At 44.8% G+C, this 24,276-nt stretch overlaps 3 protein-coding genes across 4 annotated transcripts; 1 reads left to right on the plus strand and 2 right to left on the minus strand.

Annotated features, from left to right (window-relative positions):
• Positions 1–735: 735 nt before the first annotated feature.
• Positions 736–3,781, minus strand: LOC137294835 (uncharacterized). The gene is made up of 2 exons (XM_067825957.1): positions 3,272–3,781; positions 736–1,541 (listed from the first exon to the last, which is right to left on the minus strand). The coding sequence occupies exon 2, from the start codon at positions 1,525–1,527 to the stop codon at positions 820–822; it is 708 nt and encodes a 235-aa protein (XP_067682058.1). The 5' UTR covers positions 1,528–1,541; positions 3,272–3,781; the 3' UTR covers positions 736–819.
• Positions 3,782–6,739: 2,958 nt separating this feature from the next.
• On the plus strand, positions 6,740–20,519 carry LOC137293566 (leucine-rich repeat-containing protein 74B-like). 2 transcript variants are annotated; one of them, XM_067824195.1, is made up of 14 exons: positions 6,740–7,261; positions 10,287–10,672; positions 11,091–11,269; positions 11,484–11,591; positions 12,655–12,748; positions 15,872–15,921; positions 16,466–16,544; positions 17,064–17,149; positions 17,435–17,629; positions 17,830–17,925; positions 18,192–18,461; positions 18,766–18,851; positions 19,148–19,297; positions 19,557–20,519. In XM_067824195.1, coding segments are annotated over exons 1-14 (1,818 nt in total). In that variant the 5' UTR covers positions 6,740–7,223; the 3' UTR covers positions 19,558–20,519. The 2 variants fall into 2 exon arrangements, with proteins under 2 accessions (XP_067680296.1, XP_067680297.1); XM_067824196.1 differs by having other exon boundaries at positions 18,769–18,851; positions 19,557–19,798.
• Positions 20,476–23,119, minus strand: LOC137293567 (citrate synthase-lysine N-methyltransferase CSKMT, mitochondrial-like). The gene is made up of 2 exons (XM_067824197.1): positions 22,991–23,119; positions 20,476–21,125 (listed from the first exon to the last, which is right to left on the minus strand). The coding sequence occupies exons 1-2, from the start codon at positions 23,091–23,093 to the stop codon at positions 20,476–20,478; spliced, it is 753 nt and encodes a 250-aa protein (XP_067680298.1). The 5' UTR covers positions 23,094–23,119.
• Between the last annotated feature and the right edge of the window lie 1,157 nt (positions 23,120–24,276).

Below are 24,276 nucleotides of genomic sequence, written 5' to 3' on the forward strand. Positions count from 1 at the left end.
CAGGAGGGGTTATGGTGTGTCTCCTAAAGGGACGCAACTCTACCACGCCTGAGTTGACTGGGTTACACGTGCACAGGGAGGGGTAATGATGTGTCTTCTAAAGGGTCGCAACTCTACGGCGCCTGCGTTGACTAGGTTACATGTGTCCACGGGAGCACAGGCTCTCATGTCATTGCGAGGGTTAAAGTGAGTGAGTGAGTTAGTTTAGTTTAACGCCGTACTCAGCAATATTCCAGCTATATGGCGGCGGTCTGTAAATAATCGAGTCTGCTCCAGACAATTCAGTGATCAACATGGGCATCGATCTGCGCAATTGGGAACCGATGACGTGTCAACCAAGTCAGCGAGGATAACCACCCGATCCCGTTAGTCGCCTCTTACGACAAGCATGGGTTGATGAAGGCCTATTCTACGCGAGGATTAAAGGTTTGTTTTGAAAAAATATAAACAGTTTGAGATGACCCCCAACTTGAAACGCTTCACCGTACAATACTGTGAAGTGTTTCAAGTCGGGGATCATCACAAAATTTTATATTTTAAAAAGAATCTTTAATCTTCGCAGTGACACGAGGGCCTGTGGCCGGGAGGGGTAATTATGGATCTTCCTAAGGGCACATAGGCACAAATCGATAAAAGCGCTACAACCTTACGTCATCCTTGAATGATATAACGACAGGAACTAGGTTATCATCGCAGATAATTGCCGTTGCAGATCTAAAATAGGAACAACTAGACAGTAAATGAAGTATATTTATGATAGACATAACATGTGATAGACATAAAATGTTCAAAAGGTTTGTAAATGCCTTGTAAAGACATCTATAATGCCGATGGCGCCAGTTCCTGGTCTGATACGGGGACCACTGGTTTGAGGAGTTGCCTGCTGGACATTGGATTGCCGTAGTTGACGGCCCACGCGCGAGGACGTTTCTGGTTGTTCCGCTGTTTCATCTCCCTAACTAATTGCTGTAAACCTCGTTCACGATCCTGTATGCTGTTCCTGGGTGACACGTGGGTTGAAGGGGTCAGACAGGCTATGTCTTGACTGGAAACTACATCATTTACCCCTAACGCTTCTCCACCATGCAAGATATACGCCTTTGACGTGCCGGAGCCCACGGACTGTCCGCTAGGCGCCCGGATGTTGTAGCCGATGCTGTGGTAGGTGGACAGGCGTTGACATGGAAAGTATCGACACTGGGAGGGTATCGCATGAAATCTACATTGCGAGCCACCTTCAGGAGAGTCTGCCTGGAGGTGTGACATGTCCCTTGAGCAAGGGGAATGGTTTAAACTATTCACAGTCACTGAGTGTAGTAAAGTTGCAGTAGCATCATTTTCGTTGGAGGACCGCAGCTCCTGCTCCAGTGACTTGGTCTCGCGACGCAAAAGTTTCTGTTGCTTCTTGTAAGACGACTCGATGACTCCAATCTTGTCCTGGAGAAGACGACGGGCTGTTTTGTTCATGCGTCGGGCCTGCAGAGTCGCCTGGTGGTTCTTCCGCTGTAGACGCTTCTGGATGTCCATCGTGGAGCAGTTATCTGCAAGACAATAACACATTTATTATAGTCTCTGTTTTTGTGTGCAGTTCGATATTAGAGTATGGAAGAAGAACACGTTTTAAAGTGACAAGACAAGGCTTTAATCAAGAAGTTTTAAACGATATCAAATTAAGAAATGCTCTCCCCAGTGAATACAGAAACCCCTGTGGGCAGAATGTCCTTTCAAAGAAGTACCAGTTGGAGTCTCTGTGATAGAAAACGCTGTCTATAAAGGCCCTAGTAGACGGAATACCCCGTCAATAAAGTCATCAATGGTCAGAATACAGTATTGATAGAGGTCCCAGTGGTCTGAACGCCCTGTCAGTAAAGGCCCCAGATGTCATAATACCCTGTTGATGAAGCCACCAGGTGTCAGAATACCCTGTCAATAAAGTCACCAGTGGTGAGAGTACCCTGTCGATAAAGTCACCAGTGCTCAGAATGCCCTGTCGCTAAAGTCTTCTGTGCTCAGAATACCCTGTCGATAAAGTCAGCAGCTGCCAGAATACCCTATCGATAAGGTCCCAAGTGGTCAGAATACCTTGTCAATAACGTCCCCAGTGGTGAGAGTACCCTGTCGCTAAAGTCTCCAGGGGAGAGAATACCCTGTCGATAAAGTCCCAAGTGAACAGAATACCCTGTCGATAAAGTCCCAAGTGGACAGAATACCTTGTCAATAAAGTCTCCAGTGGTCAGAATACCCCGAGAATAAAGTTCCCTGTGGTGAGGGCTATTGCACCAGTTCGCTTGAGACCTGGTATGAATGGTATTTGTCCCAGTCCACTTGTGAACTGATACATTGGGTTTTGAAGAATAGAACACGTGTAAACAGACATAGCAGATGGCAAATAGTGCAGTAGGTGCTGCAATAGACATCGCTCTTAGAGTGTGTAGTAGCCGACACAGCAGACAGCAGTAGATGACACTTTTAGACTGTGTACAGCAGACGATTGTACAATAGATAAGTCCCTTCTTTGATTTTGATTGGTTGTCGTGATTCCAGGTTTATCCGTTACTTTAACGCCGAGTTTATGGGGATTACCAGGGATATATGTTGCCACATTGCCAAGGAATTCAGTGTAATTTGTCAACAGGATCTGTCGCATATTGTATTATGTGGCTTCTTAGAATTGGCGCGCGTTGTCCAGATCATGTGTGTGGTGCTTATGAGTGTAGACTGAGATAGCATCTAACGCCGTCCCGGGCGGGTACACACACACCAGAGGGGTATCGCTTTACACACAGACAAACGCTTGGACGGTTTGCCACCACACGCCACGGAAACACATACTGTTTGGGATAACATACATCAGAAATACCATGCATATAGGCCTGCAGTGTACCATAGCCTGACAAAATATATGTATTTTCGACTGTCCCAGAGGTGTTTGAGGTTCTAAGCTTTAAAATAATGTGACTAAATGCGGGGCTCTCAAATTTGGCCGTGTACCTAGGAATTCATGATCAAACTCTCTACCTCAAACCCTCTTGATTTCAAGTACGACATACGGAGATGCCCTATAGCCTTGTTTGAACAAGAAAGTGTAGTATGGCGGCAATGAGTGCGCCTTATGAGCTGAATTCTGACATGTACCCCTGTTCCTATACACACGGAGCGCGTAGTTTTAGTGGAGGTAACAGTGCCAGGTGATCCATGTAAGACAGAGTATAGTGATAGTGGCGGTAAAAGTGCCAGGTGATCCATGTGAGATAGAGAAACATCATCCTACCTCTTTCTGAGATCGGGTGATGATACTTTCACGGATCCTCAGTCGGAGACGAGGTATGGTGTCAAATGAGACAACTCCTCCACAGCCCTTCCACTCAGAGCTGACTACACACAGGAGCTACTCATGTAACAACAACAGGCAGCTCCACTTGGCGAGCTGGCTGTTACACCGCTGTTGCGTGCTTTCTCGTGTCCTCGGCAATGGATGATTTTCACTCACGGTGTTGATGATTAGGACTCTTCCATTGCCCAGGGGAGGCACGCTACACCTCACCGAGTGTGTAACGGTGCCACGGAGATAGATGACTGTATGACGGTGTCACAGAGACAGATGGCTGTATGACGGTGTCATGGAGATAGATGACACTGCATAATGTCTTCACGAAGCCTGATGACACTGTGTGATAGCTCCTCTTGTCCAGGTGACAGACGAAGCAACAGGGTATAACATAAAGGTTTGGGGAAATGTTCCCTGTGCTCTGTGACGGAATGTGAAGCTGTGACGGAATGTGAAGCTGTGGGTGTCACCACAATTGCAAAGGCCTGGCAGGAGTAAATATGTGAATAGACTCCACGGACATACACCAGCACCCTCGCTCAAAGCATTCCCTCCATTGTACACAGTCATTATCCGTGTATTCATGGGGATATTAACCGTGGCACCTGTGCAGTTTGTCTTTAGAAACATATACTTATAATAGGGCGACCATTTGAATCGGGTTGATTGATTCTCTGTCCTCGTATTAAAAATACTTCAAACAAAAAACATCAACACGAACATATTAACTACCCAGGTTTACTTGGGCATATAAACTGCTCAGGTTCACGTGGGTATATACATTATCCAGGTGGACTATTCGTGGACATATAAACTGCGCAGCTTTTCCTGGCCCAGGTTCACAAACAACCCAGGTTCACATGGGCATATAAACTACCCTAGTTCACAGGGACACATAAAGTACCCAGGTTTACTTGGACATATAAACTACCCAGCTTTTCTTGGACGTATAAAGCACCCATGTTTACGTGGGCATATGAAATATCCAGGTTAACCAAGGTTGTCCCTGGACACACCTGTTCTGATCATTGTCTCACACCTGTCTGTACCACTGGATGTTAGTCTTCGAGTTCCTTGACACACCTGGTCTGATCACTGTCTCACACCTGTCTGTACCACTGGATGTTAGTCTTCGAGTTCCTTGACACACCTGGTCTGATCATTGTCTCACACCTGTCTGTACCACTGGATGTTAGTCTTCGAGTTCCTTGACACACCTGGTCTGATCATTGTCTCACACATATCTTATCTGCATCAGTAGACGATAGTCTAGGAACCCTGGGACACACCTGGTCTGATCATTGTCTCACACATATCTTATCTGCATCAGCAGACGTTAGTCTAGGAACCCTGAGACACACCTGGTCTGATCATTGTCTCACGCCTGTCTGCATCATCAGGTGTTAGTCTTGAAGCCCCAGGACACACCTGGTCTGACCATTGTCTCTTGAATCCGAAAATGGACAGACACAAGCAGCCACCGTGCGTCAAAAGGCGATTACAGCCAGTGCTGATAATGCCTGATCGGTGATCGTGTTACACCCCTAACCCCTAGCATTAATACCCTGTGATATCGAGCCGGGTCGTCCCTACATTACAGTTGTAGACGAAGGGCTATACTACGAGGGATCATCAACTGACGTGTGTAGGCAGACATGTCAGAAGAAATGTCGTGAGACGGTACAGACCACGTTTGTCTCAAAAACCAAATATTTAGTGGTGTTGATGTGAGGGTTAGTTCATGAAATATTTCCATACTGATATTTTCTGCACGTTAAACCCAACCTTAAACCCAACTGAAGTACATATTGATCAGCGAATTACACACTTGAAGTTGAAACCTGATTGTATATATCTTCGTGTTCGTTGAGTCGAGCATGCTGAGAAGTCGTTTGGTGATGGATGAACCATGAAATACATAACGCTGCTTCAAGATGTCCAACGTTTTATGCTTCAATCTGTGTTCATGAACTCCGCCCAACGTCCACGCCATGCCCTGCTCCGGACAGGCCCCTAAACCTATGTAGTTGGATGCAACAGCATCATGTCAATATCCAGTCGAATCAGGCGTTGAAGTACGCTTTGGCTGTATTACCGAGACGCGTCTGAGGTCCGACAGAAAACAAAAAGGTTGGTTCCAACAACCGGAAAGATCACTTGTAACTATATATTATATCACCGAGATTCAAATGGAAACTTTCAAGCTTAGCTTTCTGTAATACGATAAGTACTTACATATCCCTCACGTCTAGTCTGCTTTGATGAGTCTCTCGTGTTTGATGTCGCCATTGTGGCGTATCGCAGATCACTAACTGTGACGTCAAAAGATTGTGACGTCACATCACTTCCGCCCCGTTGTAAATGTTCTGCTGCAGGTTTAACATAATCGTAGATGTTCTACTGCAGGTTTAACATATAGTTGTGGATGTTCTTCTGCAGGTTCAACATCGTTATAGATGTTCTTTTGCAGCTTTAACAAATGGTTGTGGGTGTTCTGCTGCAGGTTTAACACTGACACTTGTACATAGTACACTGGCAAACGCCTGTTCATGTTTTATGCTGACCAAGCAGATTTATAAGAAGTATCGTTTTTGGACGTCACTTGCCATAGAAAACTGGTGATCAAACCACTGCAAACGTAGCTGTTGAGTAAAACATGTAAGGCCAAAAATATTCTATCAACCCTCATTATAAAGAACTAATTAAACAGGAGCCCTTAAAGAGAAATATGTGCATGCTTGCGTGGTATTTTCAAGCAAAAATACAAACAGGTTTTTGTGTCTTTTGTTTCGTGAGCGGACAAAACCTCGATACCCACACAGACAGTAAAATATATTAGACACAAGCACTACAGTGTGAACACAGAAGATGGAACGGATTAGACACAAACAGTAAAACATATTTGACTAAGAAAGTAGAACAGTGTGAACATATAAAGTAGAACGATGTGGACACAGATAGCAGAACACCGTGGACACAGCAAGTAGAACAATATGAACACAGATGGTAGAACCGTGTGGACATAGATAGTAAAACTACGTAAGGGCGCGATGTACAATTCCACAGGAGATCTAGTTTCCACTATTCCAAGGTTGGCCAGTGTTTGTATAACAGTGATGCCTGTGTGTCCAAATCACCTGTAGAATCTGTGAACATCACGCCCTGTAGCGCTGGATCGGCTCAACGCTATAATCCCCATTTCTCAGGGCCGCGTGTTAGGGGAATCGAGGACCAACAACGTCTGCTAATGGGGTGTGACATTGCACAAATTAATTCTTGCAAGCAGAGCGAGAGTGTGAGAGTGGTAGTTGAGAGACATTAGAGATCTCAACGCCCCTCCTCCACCCTCCCCCACCCGCTCGTGTTACCCGAGTGTAAGCGTCTCCTAGCCACAACCGATCGATCGACAATACTACTTGCACTCCTTGAAGTGGGGAGACTTCATTTGGAGCAGGTGCTTAACAGTGTCTGTGCTGGAGGCGGCCGAGGTCGCCGGAGAACCCGAAGTTCTTCTGAGTCTCCAGGAGAACCCATGGACGGGATCCCGGTTCGCAACAAGTGTGACTCGTGCACTGCACAGTGGAGTGACGTCAGTGACGACAGACTTTGTGCAACAGACGACAACAGTAGTTAGGTAGGTTAGTGCGTTTGTCACAGGTGGACTGCAAGTCGCTAGTTTCAGGGAAATATTTTGTGTTCTCCTTCCGGCCCTCCAGGAAAATCACAATGGGTGTCTGTCGTGATCACACTTTCCTCCATTAGACTCCATTAGAGAACAAACCCTCACCGAATTTTCATCCCGACTCGTCGCAGAGCATCCCTATTCACAGGACATCCCCTCATCTTATAAGGTTCCCTGATCTCACTCTGTTCGCCGCGAGAATCCAGGAGAGAAATGGATCCCCCTCTTGACTTGAGCGATCTAGAATTACGGTAAGTACTTAGTACCTTTGTACCCAATGAACTGTCTATAGTTTCAGTGTTACAAATATATGCTTCCCTTTACAATGCTTTACATTACCGACTGCTGCAAACTGGAGAATCCGAAAGGGCACAGATGTCCCTCACTATCCCTCTCTATCCAGATGGCTATTGTCCACTCACACGGAACGTGCAAAGTCAGATCTGCCAATTAGGTCAAGACTCATGATATATAGACAGACCGATATTAACGGATTATTGTACAGTCTTCAGCCATTACACGATGGCCACACAGTGTAACCACTCACTCTACCTACAACATAGGTAATGTAGAATGGAACCAGGGCGTGGTAGTATATAAGTAGATGTGAAGATTACGCCATCTTCCATACTGCATAGACTGCTTTCAGTAGAGCAGACATCATATCGGATAGATAGCTTTGGTAGGAGTCGACACCATCTTTGGTAGATGGGTTTGATAGCAGGGGGCACAATCCTGGATAGATGGCTTTGGTAGGAGTGGACACCATCTTTGGTAGATGGGTTTGATAGCAGGGGGCACAATGCTGGATAGATGGCTTTGGTAGGAGTGGACACCATCTTTGGTAGATGGCATTGATAGCAGGGGGCACAATGCTGGATAGATGGCTTTGGTAGGAGTGGACACCATCTTTGGTAGATGGCATTGATAGCAGGGGGCACAATCCTGGATAGATGGCTTTGGTAGGAGTCGACACCATCTTTGGTAGATGGGTTTGATAGCAGGGGGCACAATCCTGGATAGATAGCTTTGGTAGGAGTGGACACCATCTTTGGTAGATGGGTTTGATAGCAGGGGGCACGATCCTGGATAGATAGCTTTGGTAGGAGTGGACACCATCTTTGGTAGATGGCTTTGATAGCAGGGGCACAATCCTGGATAGATGGCTTTGGTAGGAGTGGACACCATCTTTGGTAGATGGCATTGATAGCAGGGGCACAATCCTGGATAGATGGCTTTGGTAGGAGTGGACACCATCTTTGGTAGATGGGTTTGATAGCAGGGGGCACAATCCTGGATAGATGGCTTTGGTAGGAGTGGACACCATCTTTGGTAGATGGCATTGATAGCAGGGGGCACAATCCTGGATAGATGGCTTTGGTAGGAGTCGACACCATCTTTGGTAGATGGCATTGATAGCAGGGGGCACAATCTTGTATAGATGGCTTTGGTAAGAGGAGACACCATCTTTGGTAGATGGGTTTGATAGCAGGGGGCACGATCCTGGATAGATGGCTTTGGTAGGAGTGGACACCATCTTTGGTAGATGGCTTTGATAGCAGGGGGCACGATCCTCGATAGATGGCTTGGGTAGGAGGAGACACCGTCTTTGGTAGATGGCTTTGATAGCAGGGGCACAATCCTGGATAGATGGCTTTGGTAGGAGGGAACACCATCTTTGGTAGATGGCATTGATAGCAGGGGGCACAATCCTGGATAGATGGCTTTGGTAAGAGGAGACACCATCTTTGGTAGATGGCTTTGATAGCAGGGGGCACGATCCTGGATAGATGGCTTTGGTAGGAGTGGACACCATCTTTGGTAGATGGCTTTGATAGCAGGGGGCACGATTCTCGATAGATGGCTTGGGTAGGAGGAGACACCGTCTTTGGTAGATGGCTTTGATAGCAGGGGCACAATCCTGGATAGATGGCTTTGGTAGGAGGGAACACCATCTTTGGTAGATGGCTTTGATAGCAGAGGGCACAATCCTGGATAGATGGCTTTGGTAGGAGGGAACACCATCTTTGGTAGATGGCTTTGATAGCAGGGGGCACAATCCTGGATAGATGACTTAGGTAGGAGTGGACACCATCTTTGGTAGATGGCTTTGATAGCAGAGGGCACGATCCTGGATAGATGGCTTGGGTAGGAGGAGACACCATCTTTAGTTGATGGCTTTGATAGCAGGGGGCACAATCCTCGATAGATGGCTTTGGTAAGAGGAGACACCATCTTTGGTTGATGGCTTTGATAGCAGAGGGCACAATCCTCAATAGATGGATTTAGTAGGAGGCTTTTTTAGGGTAGGAGGGCACAACATCTTGGATAGATGGCTTTGGTAGGAGGGCACAACATCTTGGATAGATAGCAGAGGTAGGAGGTGACACCATCTTGTATAGATGGCTTTGGTAAGAGGGCACAACATCTTGGATAGATAGCAGAGGTAGGAGGGGACACCATCGTGTATAGATGGCTTTGGTAAGAGGGCACCATCTCGGAAAGATAGCAGAGGTAGGAGGGGACACCATCTTGTATAGATGGTTTTGGTAAGAGGGCGCCATCTTGGATAGACAGCAGAGGTAGGACGGGACACCATCTTGTATAGATGGCTTTGGTAAGAGGGCACCATCTCGGAAAGATAGCAGAGGTAGGAGGGGACACCATCTTGTATAGATGCTTTTGGTAAGAGGGCACCATCTTGGATAGATAGCAGTGGTAGGAGGGCACACCATCTTGTATAGATGGCTTTGGTAAGAGGGCACAACATCTTGTATAGATGGCTTTGGTAAGAGGGCACCATCTCGGATGGAAGGAAGGAACATAGTGGACCTTTCAGGGTGAGTATATCCTCTTGGGTGTGCTGGGGTCAAGCGCTTTACATTTGCAGAGATAATTAGGAAAGTCGGTAGACGTCTCTGAGGTATGTTGAATGGTGGTTCAGTCAGCACACCGTGTGTTTACTATGTTGTCAGTCAGGCGCGAGTAGTTTATGGCATCACTGAATGTGTGTAAACATGACTTCATTGCAGCGTGCAGCTACCATGGTGTCTCAGTGGTTTGTCCACGCAGTCCAGCAATACATTGTCAAGTGTTTGATCAAGGGGAGTGTCGCTGTTTAACTTATAATGTCATCGAGTGTCAGTGGTTTACAAGGGGAAGATTTTGGAGGGTGGGGGGAGGCTGAGAGAGAGAGTTCTGCCAGTGTAATGTCCGTATACCTACCATCTCCCCGTGTTCTGCAACTAGTTTTAGGTTTAATGCTAATTTTTCCAGGAAGAGTATTTTAGCTCGTCAAGACCAACTGCAAGACTACCGACAAACTACTGAAGAATCTGGCGGGAATATACACTTGTACCGCCAACAATCCTACAGTGCGCCACCTGGTGGGCGTCAAAACTTCCGTCGATTAACTATAGACAGATCAAAGACCATCAGCAGGCAAGGCCGGGCAAAGTCGGGCGTGACGTCAGTTGATAGGTCATGCAGCAATATTTCTGTAAATGTTAACGCTAGTCGGCAGTTGGAGAAGTGGTCTTGCCGTCCATTGAGTAAAGCGAGCTGTGAGCACCCCGCCAACGTCAGGTCCATCACCAGCAGAGACAGCTTGACAACGGCCTGTCTGGACGACGAGTACGGTGACTCTGACCCAGACGATAAACGTAAGCTTAAGTTTGTTAGAGATCATTTATCTTCCTTCTCATAACCCGCCAGACCCAAAGGCGATGCCTGCTTCCTATTACTGCATGTACTGTGACAAAGCGACCACCTTGTTCACGGGACAACTAAACGCGTCACCTGATGAGACGTATATGTCCATATAATATAAAATATAACCATTTCTTGTTTGTGGGTGTACGACTTCGAGGATTTAGAAATCGAAAATTCAAGTAAAATTAATATTGTTACGATACTGAAAAAAATCCATAGACCTACGGGCATTGTAGACTCAACCATTGTTTAGTTTCTCTCTCAACACAACCATCGCGATAAGACAATGTTTGATGACATGAACACATTGACCATAATTGCAGAAAGAGGACACAAAGTCATGTTTCATAACTGTATTCATGCCATCAGCTTCACCATGTAAGACGCCCCTGGAAGACGAGAGACGCCATGTCTACCTGGCTGCCTGTCGGAGACTGAATGTCGTGCCTTCCTCAACCTACCTGAGATGCTTGCGCAGCAAGGTCGTCAGGCTGAACCACCAGGGCCTGACAGTTCGGCCAGTCCAGGCAGTGTGTATTTCACTTGTGGTAAGACGTCAGCTGATCATTGTTTGTACCTTGAACCCGGTAATCCACAAACAAAGTACTCTCTGGATGTTTGTGCGTGCGCGTGTTTTCAATGTAGTATGCTATCTTTGTTTTTCAATCTTCGCTCATAGCGACACTATGGGTTGGGCACTTTACGAGAACTAAGCGATTACTAATGATTGAGATGAATTGTTCCACTGTGGACATGTTACAGGAAGAGTTGACGGTGACAGAACTGCACTTGGCCAACAACGTCATCGGGGACGCCGGTCTACGTTGTATAGTCGACTTGCTGCACCACAACTCCATAATAAACGTGTTGGTGAGTCAGTTATACACGAGGTGGTTAGACAGTTATACATGTGCTGCTGGTGGGTCAATTCTACATGTGCTGGTGAGACAGATATACACGAGCTGGTTAGACAGTTATACATGTGCTGCTGGTGGGTCAATTCTACATGTGCTGGTGAGTCAGATATACACGAGGTCGTTAGACAGATATACATGTGCTGCTGGTGGGTCAATTCTACATGTGCTGGTGAGTCAGATATACACGAGGTGGTTAGACAGTTATACATGTGCTGCTGGTGGGTCAATTCTACATGTGCTGGTGAGTCAGATATACACGAGCTGGTTAGACAGTTATACATGTGCTGCTGGTGGGTCAATTCTACATGTGCCGGTGAGTCAGATATACACGAGCTGGTTAGAAACCATCATTCAACAGTTGACAACATATTCATTCTTCAGTTTATTGTTCAAAAGCATAAAAGCGCAAAGAAAAGGTAGGTTCTCCTTTGCTATCGTGGATTTCAAGTAGGCGTTCAACATAGTTAATTGAAATAAATTACTTTATCCTCTTTTAAACAATGGTATCCATGGAAAAACATTCCGTGTTCTTCAGCATGAAATCTGCTGTAGTTGTCGACGAAGGGAGACACCTGTTTGATTATTTTGATTGTTCCACTTGTGTTAGACAAGGATATCCACTTAGTCCCTGTTGTTCTCCATAAGTGTGGATCAGGCCATTCTTTAGTTAGAGTTGACCATAATGGCTCAATTAACTAGTGTGCTATTTCTGCATTTTTGGAGGTCTGCGTTATGGGAGTAAACCTTCTGCAGTCGCACGCCCATGAAACGAAAACGTCACTTCCCGCTCTTGCCCGTTGTCAGTCTGTCGGACACTCAAGTGTGATGTTTACTGATGCAGTTGTTGTTGTTTCTGTTGTTACCGTTCTTGATGTTGTTAGTGCTATTTCTACTGCTTTTCCTGTTATCATGTCGGATTCAACCCTGGTTTCTGTTTTAAATCATCACATTTGGCGAAAGTAATTACCTATGGAAGTGCATCGATGTTTTTGTGGGTTTTTTTTGTCTCTGTACAGGACGTGTCCAACAACAATCTGCAAACCCGTGGTGCCGTTATGTTGTCCAGTCTCTTGCTGGACAACGATTCACTGCAAGTCCTCAAGGCTGCTGGTGAGTTACTAGCGGAGACCTGTTCATGTGCAGAACAATTTCAACAAGAGTGAATTCTCAAAGGGATTTAGAAGATCGACCAGATGTCTAACATTACACTTTCTCAGAAAGTACAAATTCTAGCACCGGATAGCCTTCACACCCTGGAAATTTTAGCGATGAGTTCACGTACAGTGTATACCCCCTGGTATGACAGTATTCTGTCTTGTTCCGAGTATTACTGTATGTGTAGCCCTGGCATGACAGTATTCCGTCTTGTTCCGAGTATTACTGTATGTGTAGCCCTGGCATGACAGTATTCTGTCGTATTCCTTGCATTACTGTATGTCTAGCCCTGGCATGACAGTATTGTGTAGTATGACAGTATTCTGTCGTATTCCGAGTATTGATGCATGTGTACCCATAGCCTGACAGAATTATGTAGTATTCCGAGTATTTTTGTATCTATTGTACTTACTGTAAATCTCACGTTTAGTAATCTAAATTAGCATGATACACTCACACATAGTATTCCTTTCATGTTGGCCACGTGTGGTATTCTGTGCATGCTACATTCTTTTAATGTTTTCTTTATGTTAGACATCATTTTCTCTATATCCTACTGAATTTACTACCGATGTTTAGTTTGCTGCGTGTGTGTGACATGCGTGGGTTGGTTAAATCGCTCTGCTCTGTACGTGTGTTGGTTAAATCGCTCTGCTCTGTACGTGTGTTGGTTAAATCGCTCTGCTCTGTACGTGTGTTGGTTAAATCGCTCTGCTCTGTACGTGTGTTGGTTAAATCGCTCTGCTCTGTACGTGTGTTGGTTAAATCGCTCTGCTCTGTACGTGTGTTGGTTAAACGCTCTGCTCTGTACGTGTGTTGGTTAAATCGCTCTGCTCTGTACGTGTGTTGGTTAAATCGCTCTGCTCTGTACGTGTGTTGGTTAAATCGCTCTGCTCTGTACGTGTGTTGGTTAAATCGCTCTGCTCTGTACGTGTGTTGGTTAAATCGCTCTGCTCTGTACGTGTGTTGTTAAATCGCTCTGCTCTGTACGTGTGTTGGTTAAACGCTCTGCTCTGTACGTGTGTTGGTTAAACGCTCTGCTCTGTACGTGTGTTGGTTAAACGCTCTGCTCTGTACGTGTGTTGGTTAAACGCTCTGCTCTGTACGTGTGTTGGTTAAATCGCTCTGCTCTGTACGTGTGTTGTTAAATCGCTCTGCTCTGTACGTGTGTTGGTTAAACGCTCTGCTCTGTACGTGTGTTGGTTAAACGCTCTGCTCTGTACGTGTGTTGGTTAAACGCTCTGCTCTGTACGTGTGTTGGTTAAACGCTCTGCTCTGTACGTGTGTTGGTTAAATCGCTCTGCACTGTACGTGTGTTGGTTAAATCGCTCTGCTCTGTACGTGTGTTGGTTAAACGCTCTGCTCTGTACGTGTGTTGGTTAAACGCTCTGCTCTGTACGTGTGTTGGTTAAATCGCTCTGCTCTGTACGTGTGTTGGTTAAATCGCTCTGCTCTGTACGTGTGTTGGTTAAATCGCTCTGCTCTGTACGTGTGTTGGTTAAATCGCTCTGCTCTGTACGTGTGTTGGTTAAACGCTCTGCTCTGTACGTGTGTTGGTTAAATCGCTCTGCTCTGTACGTGTGTTGGTTAAATCGCTCTGCTCTGTACGTGTGTTGGTTAAATCGCTCTGCTCTGTACGTGTGTTGGTTAAACGCTCTGCTCTGTACGTGTGTTGGTTAAATCGCTCTGCTCTGTACGTGTGTTGGTTAAATCGCTCTGCTCTGTACGTGTGTTGGTTAAATCGCTCTGCTCTGTACGTGTGTTGGTTAAATCGCTCTGCTCTGTACGTGTGTTGGTTAAATCGCTCTGCTCTGTACGTGTGTTGTTAAATCGCTCTGCTCTGTACGTGTGTTGGTTAAACGCTCTGCTCTGTACGTGTGTTGGTTAAACGCTCTGCTCTGTACGTGTGTTGGTTAAACGCTCTGCTCTGTACGTGTGTTGGTTAAACGCTCTGCTCTGTACGTGTGTTGGTTAAATCGCTCTGCTCTGTACGTGTGTTGTTAAATCGCTCTGCTCTGTACGTGTGTTGGTTAAACGCTCTGCTCTGTACGTGTGTTGGTTAAACGCTCTGCTCTGTACGTGTGTTGGTTAAACGCTCTGCTCTGTACGTGTGTTGGTTAAACGCTCTGCTCTGTACGTGTGTTGGTTAAATCGCTCTGCACTGTACGTGTGTTGGTTAAATCGCTCTGCTCTGTACGTGTGTTGGTTAAACGCTCTGCTCTGTACGTGTGTTGGTTAAACGCTCTGCTCTGTACGTGTGTTGGTTAAATCGCTCTGCTCTGTACGTGTGTTGGTTAAATCGCTCTGCTCTGTACGTGTGTTGGTTAAATCGCTCTGCTCTGTACGTGTGTTGGTTAAATCGCTCTGCTCTGTACGTGTGTTGGTTAAACGCTCTGCTCTGTACGTGTGTTGGTTAAATCGCTCTGCACTGTACGTGTGTTGGTTAAATCGCTCTGCTCTGTACGTGTGTTGGTTAAATCGCTCTGCTCTGTACGTGTGCTGGTTAAACGCTCTGCTCTGTACGTGTGTTGGTTAAATCGCTCTGCTCTGTACGTGTGCTGGTTAAATCGCTCTGCTCTGTACGTGTGTTGGTTAAATCGCTCTGCTCTGTACGTGTGTTGGTTAAATCGCTCTGCTCTGTACGTGTGTTGGTTAAATCGCTCTGCTCTGTACGTGTGTTGGTTAAATCGCTCTGCTCTGTACGTGTGTTGGTTAAATCGCTCTGCTCTGTACGTGTGTTGGTTAAATCGCTCTGCTCTGTACGTGTGTTGGTTAAATCGCTCTGCTCTGTACGTGTGTTGGTTAAATCGCTCTGCTCTGTACGTGTGTTGGTTAAATCGCTCTGCTCTGTACGTGTGTTGGTTAAATCGCTCTGCTCTGTACGTGTGTTAGTTAAAAGGCTCTGCTCTGTACGTGTGTTGGTTAATCGCTCTGCTCTGTACGTGTGTTGGTTAAACGCTCTGCTCTGTACGTGTGTTGGTTAAAAGGCTCTGCACTGTACGTGTGTTGTTAAAACGCTCTGCTCTGTACGTGTGTTGGTTAAAACGTGGTGTTCAATAACCTGTGTCTGGTTTCCAGGAAATAGATTCAAGGAGGAAGATGCAGCGCAATTTGCCGAGGCACTCACTGTAAGTACGTCGGTCAAATGCCATGGTATATTTCAAAAGAAACATATTTAGTCTCTGAAAAACATAGATTTTTTAGAAAAACATCCTGTCCCTAAATCATATTGACACAAAATACTAAAAGGGAGCTCGGAGATTTTTCCGTTCGCGACATATCCTAAACTTGCAGGGACTGTGTTATGTATATTTGTGGCAGGGTTCGTATAACAGATAATTTCAAAGAGTGAGTGAGTTTAGTTTTACGCCGTACTCAGCAAAATTACAGCTATATGGCGGCGGTATGCAAAAAATCGAGTCGGGACCAGACAATCCAGTGATCAACAACATGAGCATCAATCTGCGCAATTGGGAACCGATGACATGTGTCAACCAGCGAGCCTGACCATCCGATCCCGTTAGTCTCCTCTTACGACAAGCACAGTCGCCTTTTATGGCAAGCATGGGTTGCCGAAGGCCTAATCTAACCCGGGAACTTCACGGGTCTAATTTCAGAGAAATACCCATGTATATGTTGAACATATTGTTCACGTGGGCCTTTTCATTTTAGAAAAATACGACTTTAAGAAGCCTTGATCTCAGTCACAACGAGATCCGAGATGGAGGCTGCAGACTGGGCAAATCTCTAGGTATGTTTCACAGAATTGCCAAATATCTCCATGTTTACCACAGTTATCGCATCAAATTATTTCTTGTATCATGTTACTGTTAATATGTGAACAATTGACCTTGTGGGCGTTTGTCATAGAAGGGGACAGCGATTTGACAGTGATTTATAAACTAAGTACTTACGATCGACTCCGCCTTACGAAGACATTGTTCATAAACATGGAGTGGGTGTTATTGCTTGTATGTCTGTAAGGTGCTCAGTTAATCTGATGTACTTCGCTAGCTCAGACTAGTTTCATTACAATCTTGAATTTGGTAGATAGGTAATTGTATGAATAGGTAGTTAGGTAGGGAGATAGGTAGTTAGGTAGGGAGATAGGTAGTTAGGTAGGGAGATAGGTAGTTGCATAGTTAAGGGTGTAGTTACGTAGGTAGTTGAATTTTCTTGCCTCATCAGGCTGACATGACTCCCCTGATGCATCAGAAACAGTGTTGGGTTTTGTTGTGAAACCGACTAAATGTGTATGTTTTGCCAATAGGACTAAACTCGACGTTAGAGACGCTGGACCTGAGTTGGAACCACCTGAGATCAGCAGGTGTGGCTGGAATGGCTGCTGGCATCAAGGTAGCAATGAAACATCCAAGAACTTTCATCACAGCATTGTATTGGGAGCACCTGCATCAAGATGCTCTACCAATTTAGTCAAAACATCACTTGAGGAACATTGTCTTGCATCAGTAACAGCAACCATGTCATGTTGTTACCATTGTGTTTTGGACATGGTGGGCAGGAAACGGGAATCTGTGACTGCGGTATATGATGCATAGCACGAAGAGGCTGCTGTCAGTAAGTGCTCTGTCCAGTACGCACGAAACACAGAGTGAGATATCTGAACCATGTGTTTTTCAGGTAAACTGCTCCCTGAGGACCCTGGACATGTCCTGGAGCGGGTTGGGGACGGAGGGGGCAAGGTCTGTGGGTAGGGCCCTCAGGGATAACGTGACTATGGAGGAACTGGCCCTCAACTCATGTCGTATTGGGCAGCAAGCACTGGGGGAACTCCTCGGGCAGATGAAGGCAAACACTACTCTGGGCATCCTGAAGGTGACTGCAGCACCAGAGTCGGAACAAAATTGTTCGCAGAGTATTACCTTAAGACGAATTCCTAAAGCTTAGTCTTGAGAAAGACGACATGGATTTTTCAATCTGATCTCCTTGGGTAAAGTAGATATAATGCACTTGGAGATTACACGGACCGAGATAAGGTGTAGGAAATAGTTACACACTTTTCTGTGGTGTTTCAGCTGAGCGGCAATCCGATCACCCAGCAGGGTGCGCTTTACCTCGTGGAATTTCTTAGAGACCACCCATCTATGGGGATTAACACAGTGGAGATATCGGTGAGAACTCTGGACGTCGTGGAAGATAACTTTATGATAAACTGATGGCTTATACTCATGTTGGCTGTCCCACAGTAACCATATGGGGAGCCGAACCCTCATTGTAGCCATGTAAGTAAACTGATTGTCACGGTACTGACTGTAGGCTTGCGAATGAACTGAATTGTCATGTACTGTGTGTATGAATGAAACAAACCAATGGACAGGTTTGTTTTGTTTCAGAAAAGGTGTTCTAATTGTTTGAGTTTATCCGTTTCTTTCTGCAGGATGTGGTTGTGTCTGGGGAGTTCTCGGGGCTATTTGAAAGCGTGAGGTGTTTCCGACCGACGTTCCGTGTCGTCCACAGGGGCGTCCTTAGTAGCAAGGACGCTGTATTGAGAGAGCTACAGTTGCCAAGGGTGAAGGTGCGTGACCCGTTTGTGGTACTAATGGAGCATGTGGATTCCCAGGACATGAGACTGGTGGACCTGTTCACTGCCCATGACTCGGACAACAAAGGTGTCGTTTCTCGCCAGGACTTTATCAGAGCAATCGAGGTACGGTAGTAAACAATGTACACAAACACATGTAAACTGTGTAATCCCAGACCTGTCCGCAAAACACAGGTAACATATATGTAGGTGATACAAGCTTTACACGTGTGTTATCCAACTATTTTCAAGATAGTGTTTTGCCATTTGTGTAGCTTTATGGCTTAAATGTTCGCTTGTCATGCGTGCCATATTCATTCGTGAACAGAATTTTAGCAGATTTGCGCTTATTGTCTGTCAGACTAATACCTGTATGTTAGCATGTACAATTGAGTGAGTGCTTGTGATGCTTCAACTGCTTTCCTCTCAGAAGGCTGGGGTTGACATCGGGAAAAAGCAGGCACGCCAGCTTGTGGATATGCTCGACAAGGACTGTAGCGGAGACATAGACTTCGTGTAAGTTGAAAAATAGGGCACATTTGTACTTCTGTCTGATCTCTACATACATGCAAGTGACCAAGTATTTTCCATAATTTCTGCCATAAGCATAATCGCTGTACGACACTGACGAGGAGTAAATATTAAGCGTTGGTTCATGAACAATTGGTAAACCACTAATTGCCACATCTTGACCTTCGAAGTCTTCCTAAACTTGCACAACATGTTCAAAGACAAGATACTAAACAAGGCATAAGGACATGACGATAGAACAGTGATATTTAGACAGACCTCCCTACTATTTCACTGTGTAGGGAACTGATCGACAGAGAGAACAAGTACAGGAAACTCCGGGACGTACGGGTCGCATCAGGGTATGGGAACCGGGGCATCACGACACCAATGGCAAGCTGGAAAGCGGACACCAAACAACTGCTCCCAGCTGACACTAATGAGAATCACTGGTGAGCGCTCACAGATTCCTCATGCTGCACTGAAAAGGGTGAAAGGAAGACATAGTTTAATGACGAGGGACAGCTAAACATACAGGGATCACAAAAAAAACCCCATAAACCAAACCAAGATATATAAAAACGTTGAAAAACAAAAACATTAAACAACCACCTGACATGGGACATTGAGAAATCTAACAGTTTTGACTCCCTAAGTAGTCATAATCGATTCATACCACTGAACAAAAATGTTACTTCATTTCCATTGCAGACAGTGACCAGTGAACTTGTGAATAACATGCTTACCGCTCAGCTCTGAACAAGACAGTGCAGTGGGTACGGATACACCAAATACTGGCACGTCAGTACCCAAACCTGGAGATGCAGCTGCTGCCATGGATACCGTTGTGATAATATGCAAGAACAGCTGTGTGAACCACTAGGATTGTCAATGTGCAGTTTGTGTGATCAGTAGTCATAAGTGCAGTGTTAATAACAAAACACAAGCCAGTATGATGTGTTTGTTCTTTAACCCAGCACTCAGCAATATTCCAGCTATGTGGCAGATCTGTAAATAATCGAGTCAGGACCGGAAAATCATGTGATACCAGCATGAGTACCAATCTACGCAAATGGGTTATGATGTGTCAACAAAGTCCGCGAGTCTGTTCATTTTGACACCGTGAGTCGGCTCTTACATGAGTGACTGGGGTTAGTTTTACATCGCACCCAGATATATTCCAGCCATGTGGCGGCGGTCTGTAAATAATCGAATCTGAACAAGACAATCCAGTGACCAGCAGCATGAGCATCGATCTGTGAAATTAGGAACCGATGACATGTGTCAACCAAGTCAGCAAGTCTGACCACCCGATCCCATTAGTCGCCTCTTACAACAAACATGGGTTGGTGAAGATCAGTTCAAACTAGGATTTCCAGAAGTGAATCAGGGAACAACATTCTTTCAAACTGATCCATTTTGCTCTCCAATCCTAAGTTAGGGACCATGAATTTCCCTGATGTGAAGCTGATGTAACTCTTGTCCATACTTTGTTAGTAATAGCTATGTGCAATTACATCTACCAAATAATATTGTCAAAACACTGTGGCCATTACCTCTACCAAGTACACAAGACAAGACACAGTTGAAAGTAATGTTTCGTAATTCAAATATAACAGAAAATGTTAGTTTATTGTACTAATGACTGTTTAATGTACTGGAACATGAAATACTGGGGGCGTCCTGTTGTAAGTTCGGAAAAAGTGAACATTGTGCCTGTCCCTTTGACTGCCTCCTCCAGGAGACCAAGTCGAGAGTCTGGGTCTTCATCTGTTACCTGGGCAAACACCCCTCCAGTCTGTAGCAGATCGACCATGCTAGAAACCAGCTTGTGACTCCTTTGTACTCCCTCCACTGGGTCCTTCAGTAGAGCATCTGTAGTGCCCTTGTCAAGCACCAGATGGAAGGTGCCTGGCCTGTAGGGCAGCCTGGTCAGGTCACACTGCACATATTGTACACTTGTTGCAGGATGACCTTGCAGGCTTTCCTTCAGCCAACTCCTCTGAATGTGTAACACTTCACTTACATAATCTACGAGGTGGAGTTCAATAGGTACCTCTGTACAGTGAGTGTACAGAAAACTAGGCACGTCAGAATTCCCACATCCGGCATCCATGACCTTCAGATTGGTGTGAGTACAAGAGAGCCTTGTGATGTGAGGCTGCAGTGCAGGGTAAAGCGTCTTGCCTGACAAGAACCAGTCAAATGAAGACTCACGGTGAGATGGCAGTTTGTATCGCGATGACCAGTACAACCATTTGCTCAGCTTCTCGTCCGATGCTGCAGGAGACAATGAATGCAAGATACAAATCTACCTGACAAAGAAATATTTTTCTTCAAATATTTGATCACAGGATAGGTGGAGACCTTGACTTTATAACTTTATGAACACTGCTAAACCATTGACACTTAGGATAGTGTGACAAGTGGCTTGTCTCGACACATATCATAATACTGGACATTATTTAGAAGAAATGTTATGCAGTAAACACTCCTGCACTCACACCCACATACACCTATGGATCTGTATATCCCTAAACCCTCTGCCAAGGACCAGTCCTACAGAATAACTGTTTGTCGGCATTCCAAAAGTAGGTGGGTCATTAATGAAACAACTTTATGGATAACAACTTCTTGTTTATTGCACAGAGCTAAGCTTGTGTAGATTCTTACACCATTATCAAGCTGGGAGTCACTAAAATCAAGTAATGGGATGTTTATTATACATAGGATGACAAACATCAGAATAACATTACCAGCGGCATGTAATCCAATAACAAGTGGTAGATGACTTAATGCCATGTGGGGAGTAAGAGTGGCTGAGTCAGTGTGTATGGTTTCACACTGCTTTTAGCAATGTTCCAGCAATATCATGGCAACTTGAAATGAGAATGAGATTCAAATTGAATGAGATGCCTGTTGAATTTTTATTGATGGTCTGATATGGTTAAACTGCTGTCCACTTTGACACATGTTAGTGCGGGTGTCTGCAGGTGTCTGGAATTTTCATCTATGTTGGAGTCACCACATTCACAGTTAATCTTGCAAACCACTTGTTTTGGACAGTTGCTCTTTAGAGGGAGAGTTACAATGACAACACAGAAAGTCACAATTCTGGCAAGGAAAATGTCACAATAACCAATTTTATTAAATTTAGTAAGTTATGTTAATATCATCATGATCATAAATCATAATTAGATTGTGGAAATTAATTCTTTATTATGGCGAATGTTCCACCCAACCCCATACAGGAACTCTGGAATTGATTTGCACTCATTAAGTCGCTCCCAGCACAAGTTCTGAAGCTGTCACTGCAATGTGACGTATTTCGCCTTCAACTTCTTCTTGGTCTGATTGCCTACACAATGAGAAGTCATGGTTCTCACTGTAGCCTGTTCTTTCTGGAACCCAAATCTCATGTCTTCTTATTTGCTAAAGAAACACAATCAACCAGTAGTTTTTTGGAAACATTTGAATGACCATTTTGTTAACTAAACACTGTGCACTTTCTCTAACACATAAATAACATTTTTGGCAGTTTTGCAACCCACTATGTATTGTTTCCTATTTTTTTCATGTCTTTTATCTATGACTTTCTTTCCTACATTCTGGGTTCCGGCCATCAGCTTGGAGAAATTTTCTGAAGGATGGAGGAATCACTGAAAGTGATGTTGATTTCTGCTTTGTGCTTAAGTAGTCTGCTACGAAGTTACTCCAATTCTGATTGGGACGGGTTCCAGCTCCGTCAGTGTGGGCGAGATGTATGTGTATACTGGCATACTGTGGCATATATAAGGATTTTACTAACGCTTCAAAAGTTTGACCGGCATCCGATGTCCTCGTGTGACTGCTCATGGACAGATGCCGTAGGCTGGGGTAAATGTTAACGTGGATAGCATGCAATATGTATACATTCTCTGTGAAAGGTTCTCATGTTGGGAGCGTTCCGTCAGTCACGCAGATACCGCCGTCACCACCTCGGGCTCTCATTGAACTACAGTTACTATGTGTATACAAATATATATATATATATAGTCAGTACGACAGTACATTGCTGAGCAACCAAACTCCAAAGGCCGCTGTTTGTTTCACAGGAAAGGTATCTCAATAAAGGGTGAATAAAGCCATGTGAAACCGTATCTCACCAGAACAAACCCTTCTAGTGGTGGTGAAGAGTTTCTCAGGACAAAGTCTGCCACTGTGAAAAGAACAGTAAACATTTTTAGCTGTTCGGTTCAGAATAAACATAACGGGGTGGTCAAGGGCAGATAATAATAACTCGCTGTCAGAGTTACATCCCTTGGTATTTGAGGCTTCTTTAGGGTTGAGTCTTTTACCACTTCAACTACAACTTAACGTTCACATTTCTTTCCAGCAAATGTTACATCTAACAACATTCAAGCAGGGATACTCTACAACCTCTATATAGGCTCCCTGATTCAAGGAAGAATTTTTTGGAGACTTTTTACCAAATACAATCATGCCTTCCTACCTACTGTCGCGACATGAAGAATAACTCGTTTGACACATTAATTTAAAAAAAAAAATGTCTTTACACATTAATTCCTTAAATGTGCACATGCTCGAAAAAAATGAAGAAAAAGAAGGCAAAAGTGTCCTGGGGATGTATACCGATGTTCAGTATGATATGAGTATGGCGGGGAGACGGTGTTTTCGTAGACTGAACCAGTTCGTAGACGCGGTGATTTCGTCTGGTGCGTGTATGGTTGTATGTTGATACCGGTGTCACAAAGACGATACTGCCACTACTCGCAGCTGTCACACTGGACAGCATGTTGTCTGGGTCGAACTTCTTTCACACATACAACGCAGAGAGCCACAGTTGATACTCAATGATTTCTTTTTGCCATCTTGAGCTTTATATACCATAACTGTTTGTATAGATAATGTCTGTCGCCAAATTCCGCAAATAAGAAAATGATGAAATTGTTGAACAGTTTTCCCTGTTTATTCATCGAAGCCATTTGGTTGCACTTCGTTGTTGTGAATGCTATGTTGTTTTGAATTATTTGTCGGTGACCAATCCACTCTATCCTTCTAGTAGTATAGGTAATAGGGGTTCTGGACCACTTTCAAGAAATGTCTCTACAAAGCCTTATTTAGTAAATAAGGCTTTGGTTGGGTCATTAGCTCTTGCTACTATTACCCCTACTACAAAAAAGTTGGCGGTAATTACTGTGCCTTGGTAGGAGGTAACACTGTGCCGTACGGTACGATCAATAATTCTTCTCTTACAAATCCCCTACCCGGCCTATGTCACGTTTACCTCGATGAAACAGTTTAACGTGAACCGCCTATGATCTCTTTGGTGTTCGTAATAAAGGCTTGTTGGGCTTTTTGTATCCCCTGTTCTATGTACTTTTTTTTCTCATCCTCGCTGATAGCAGACTTACGAGACTTGGACCGAATA

This window comes from Haliotis asinina, chromosome 8 (genome assembly GCF_037392515.1).
Source record: "Haliotis asinina isolate JCU_RB_2024 chromosome 8, JCU_Hal_asi_v2, whole genome shotgun sequence".
Taxonomy (NCBI): domain Eukaryota; kingdom Metazoa; phylum Mollusca; class Gastropoda; order Lepetellida; family Haliotidae; genus Haliotis; species Haliotis asinina.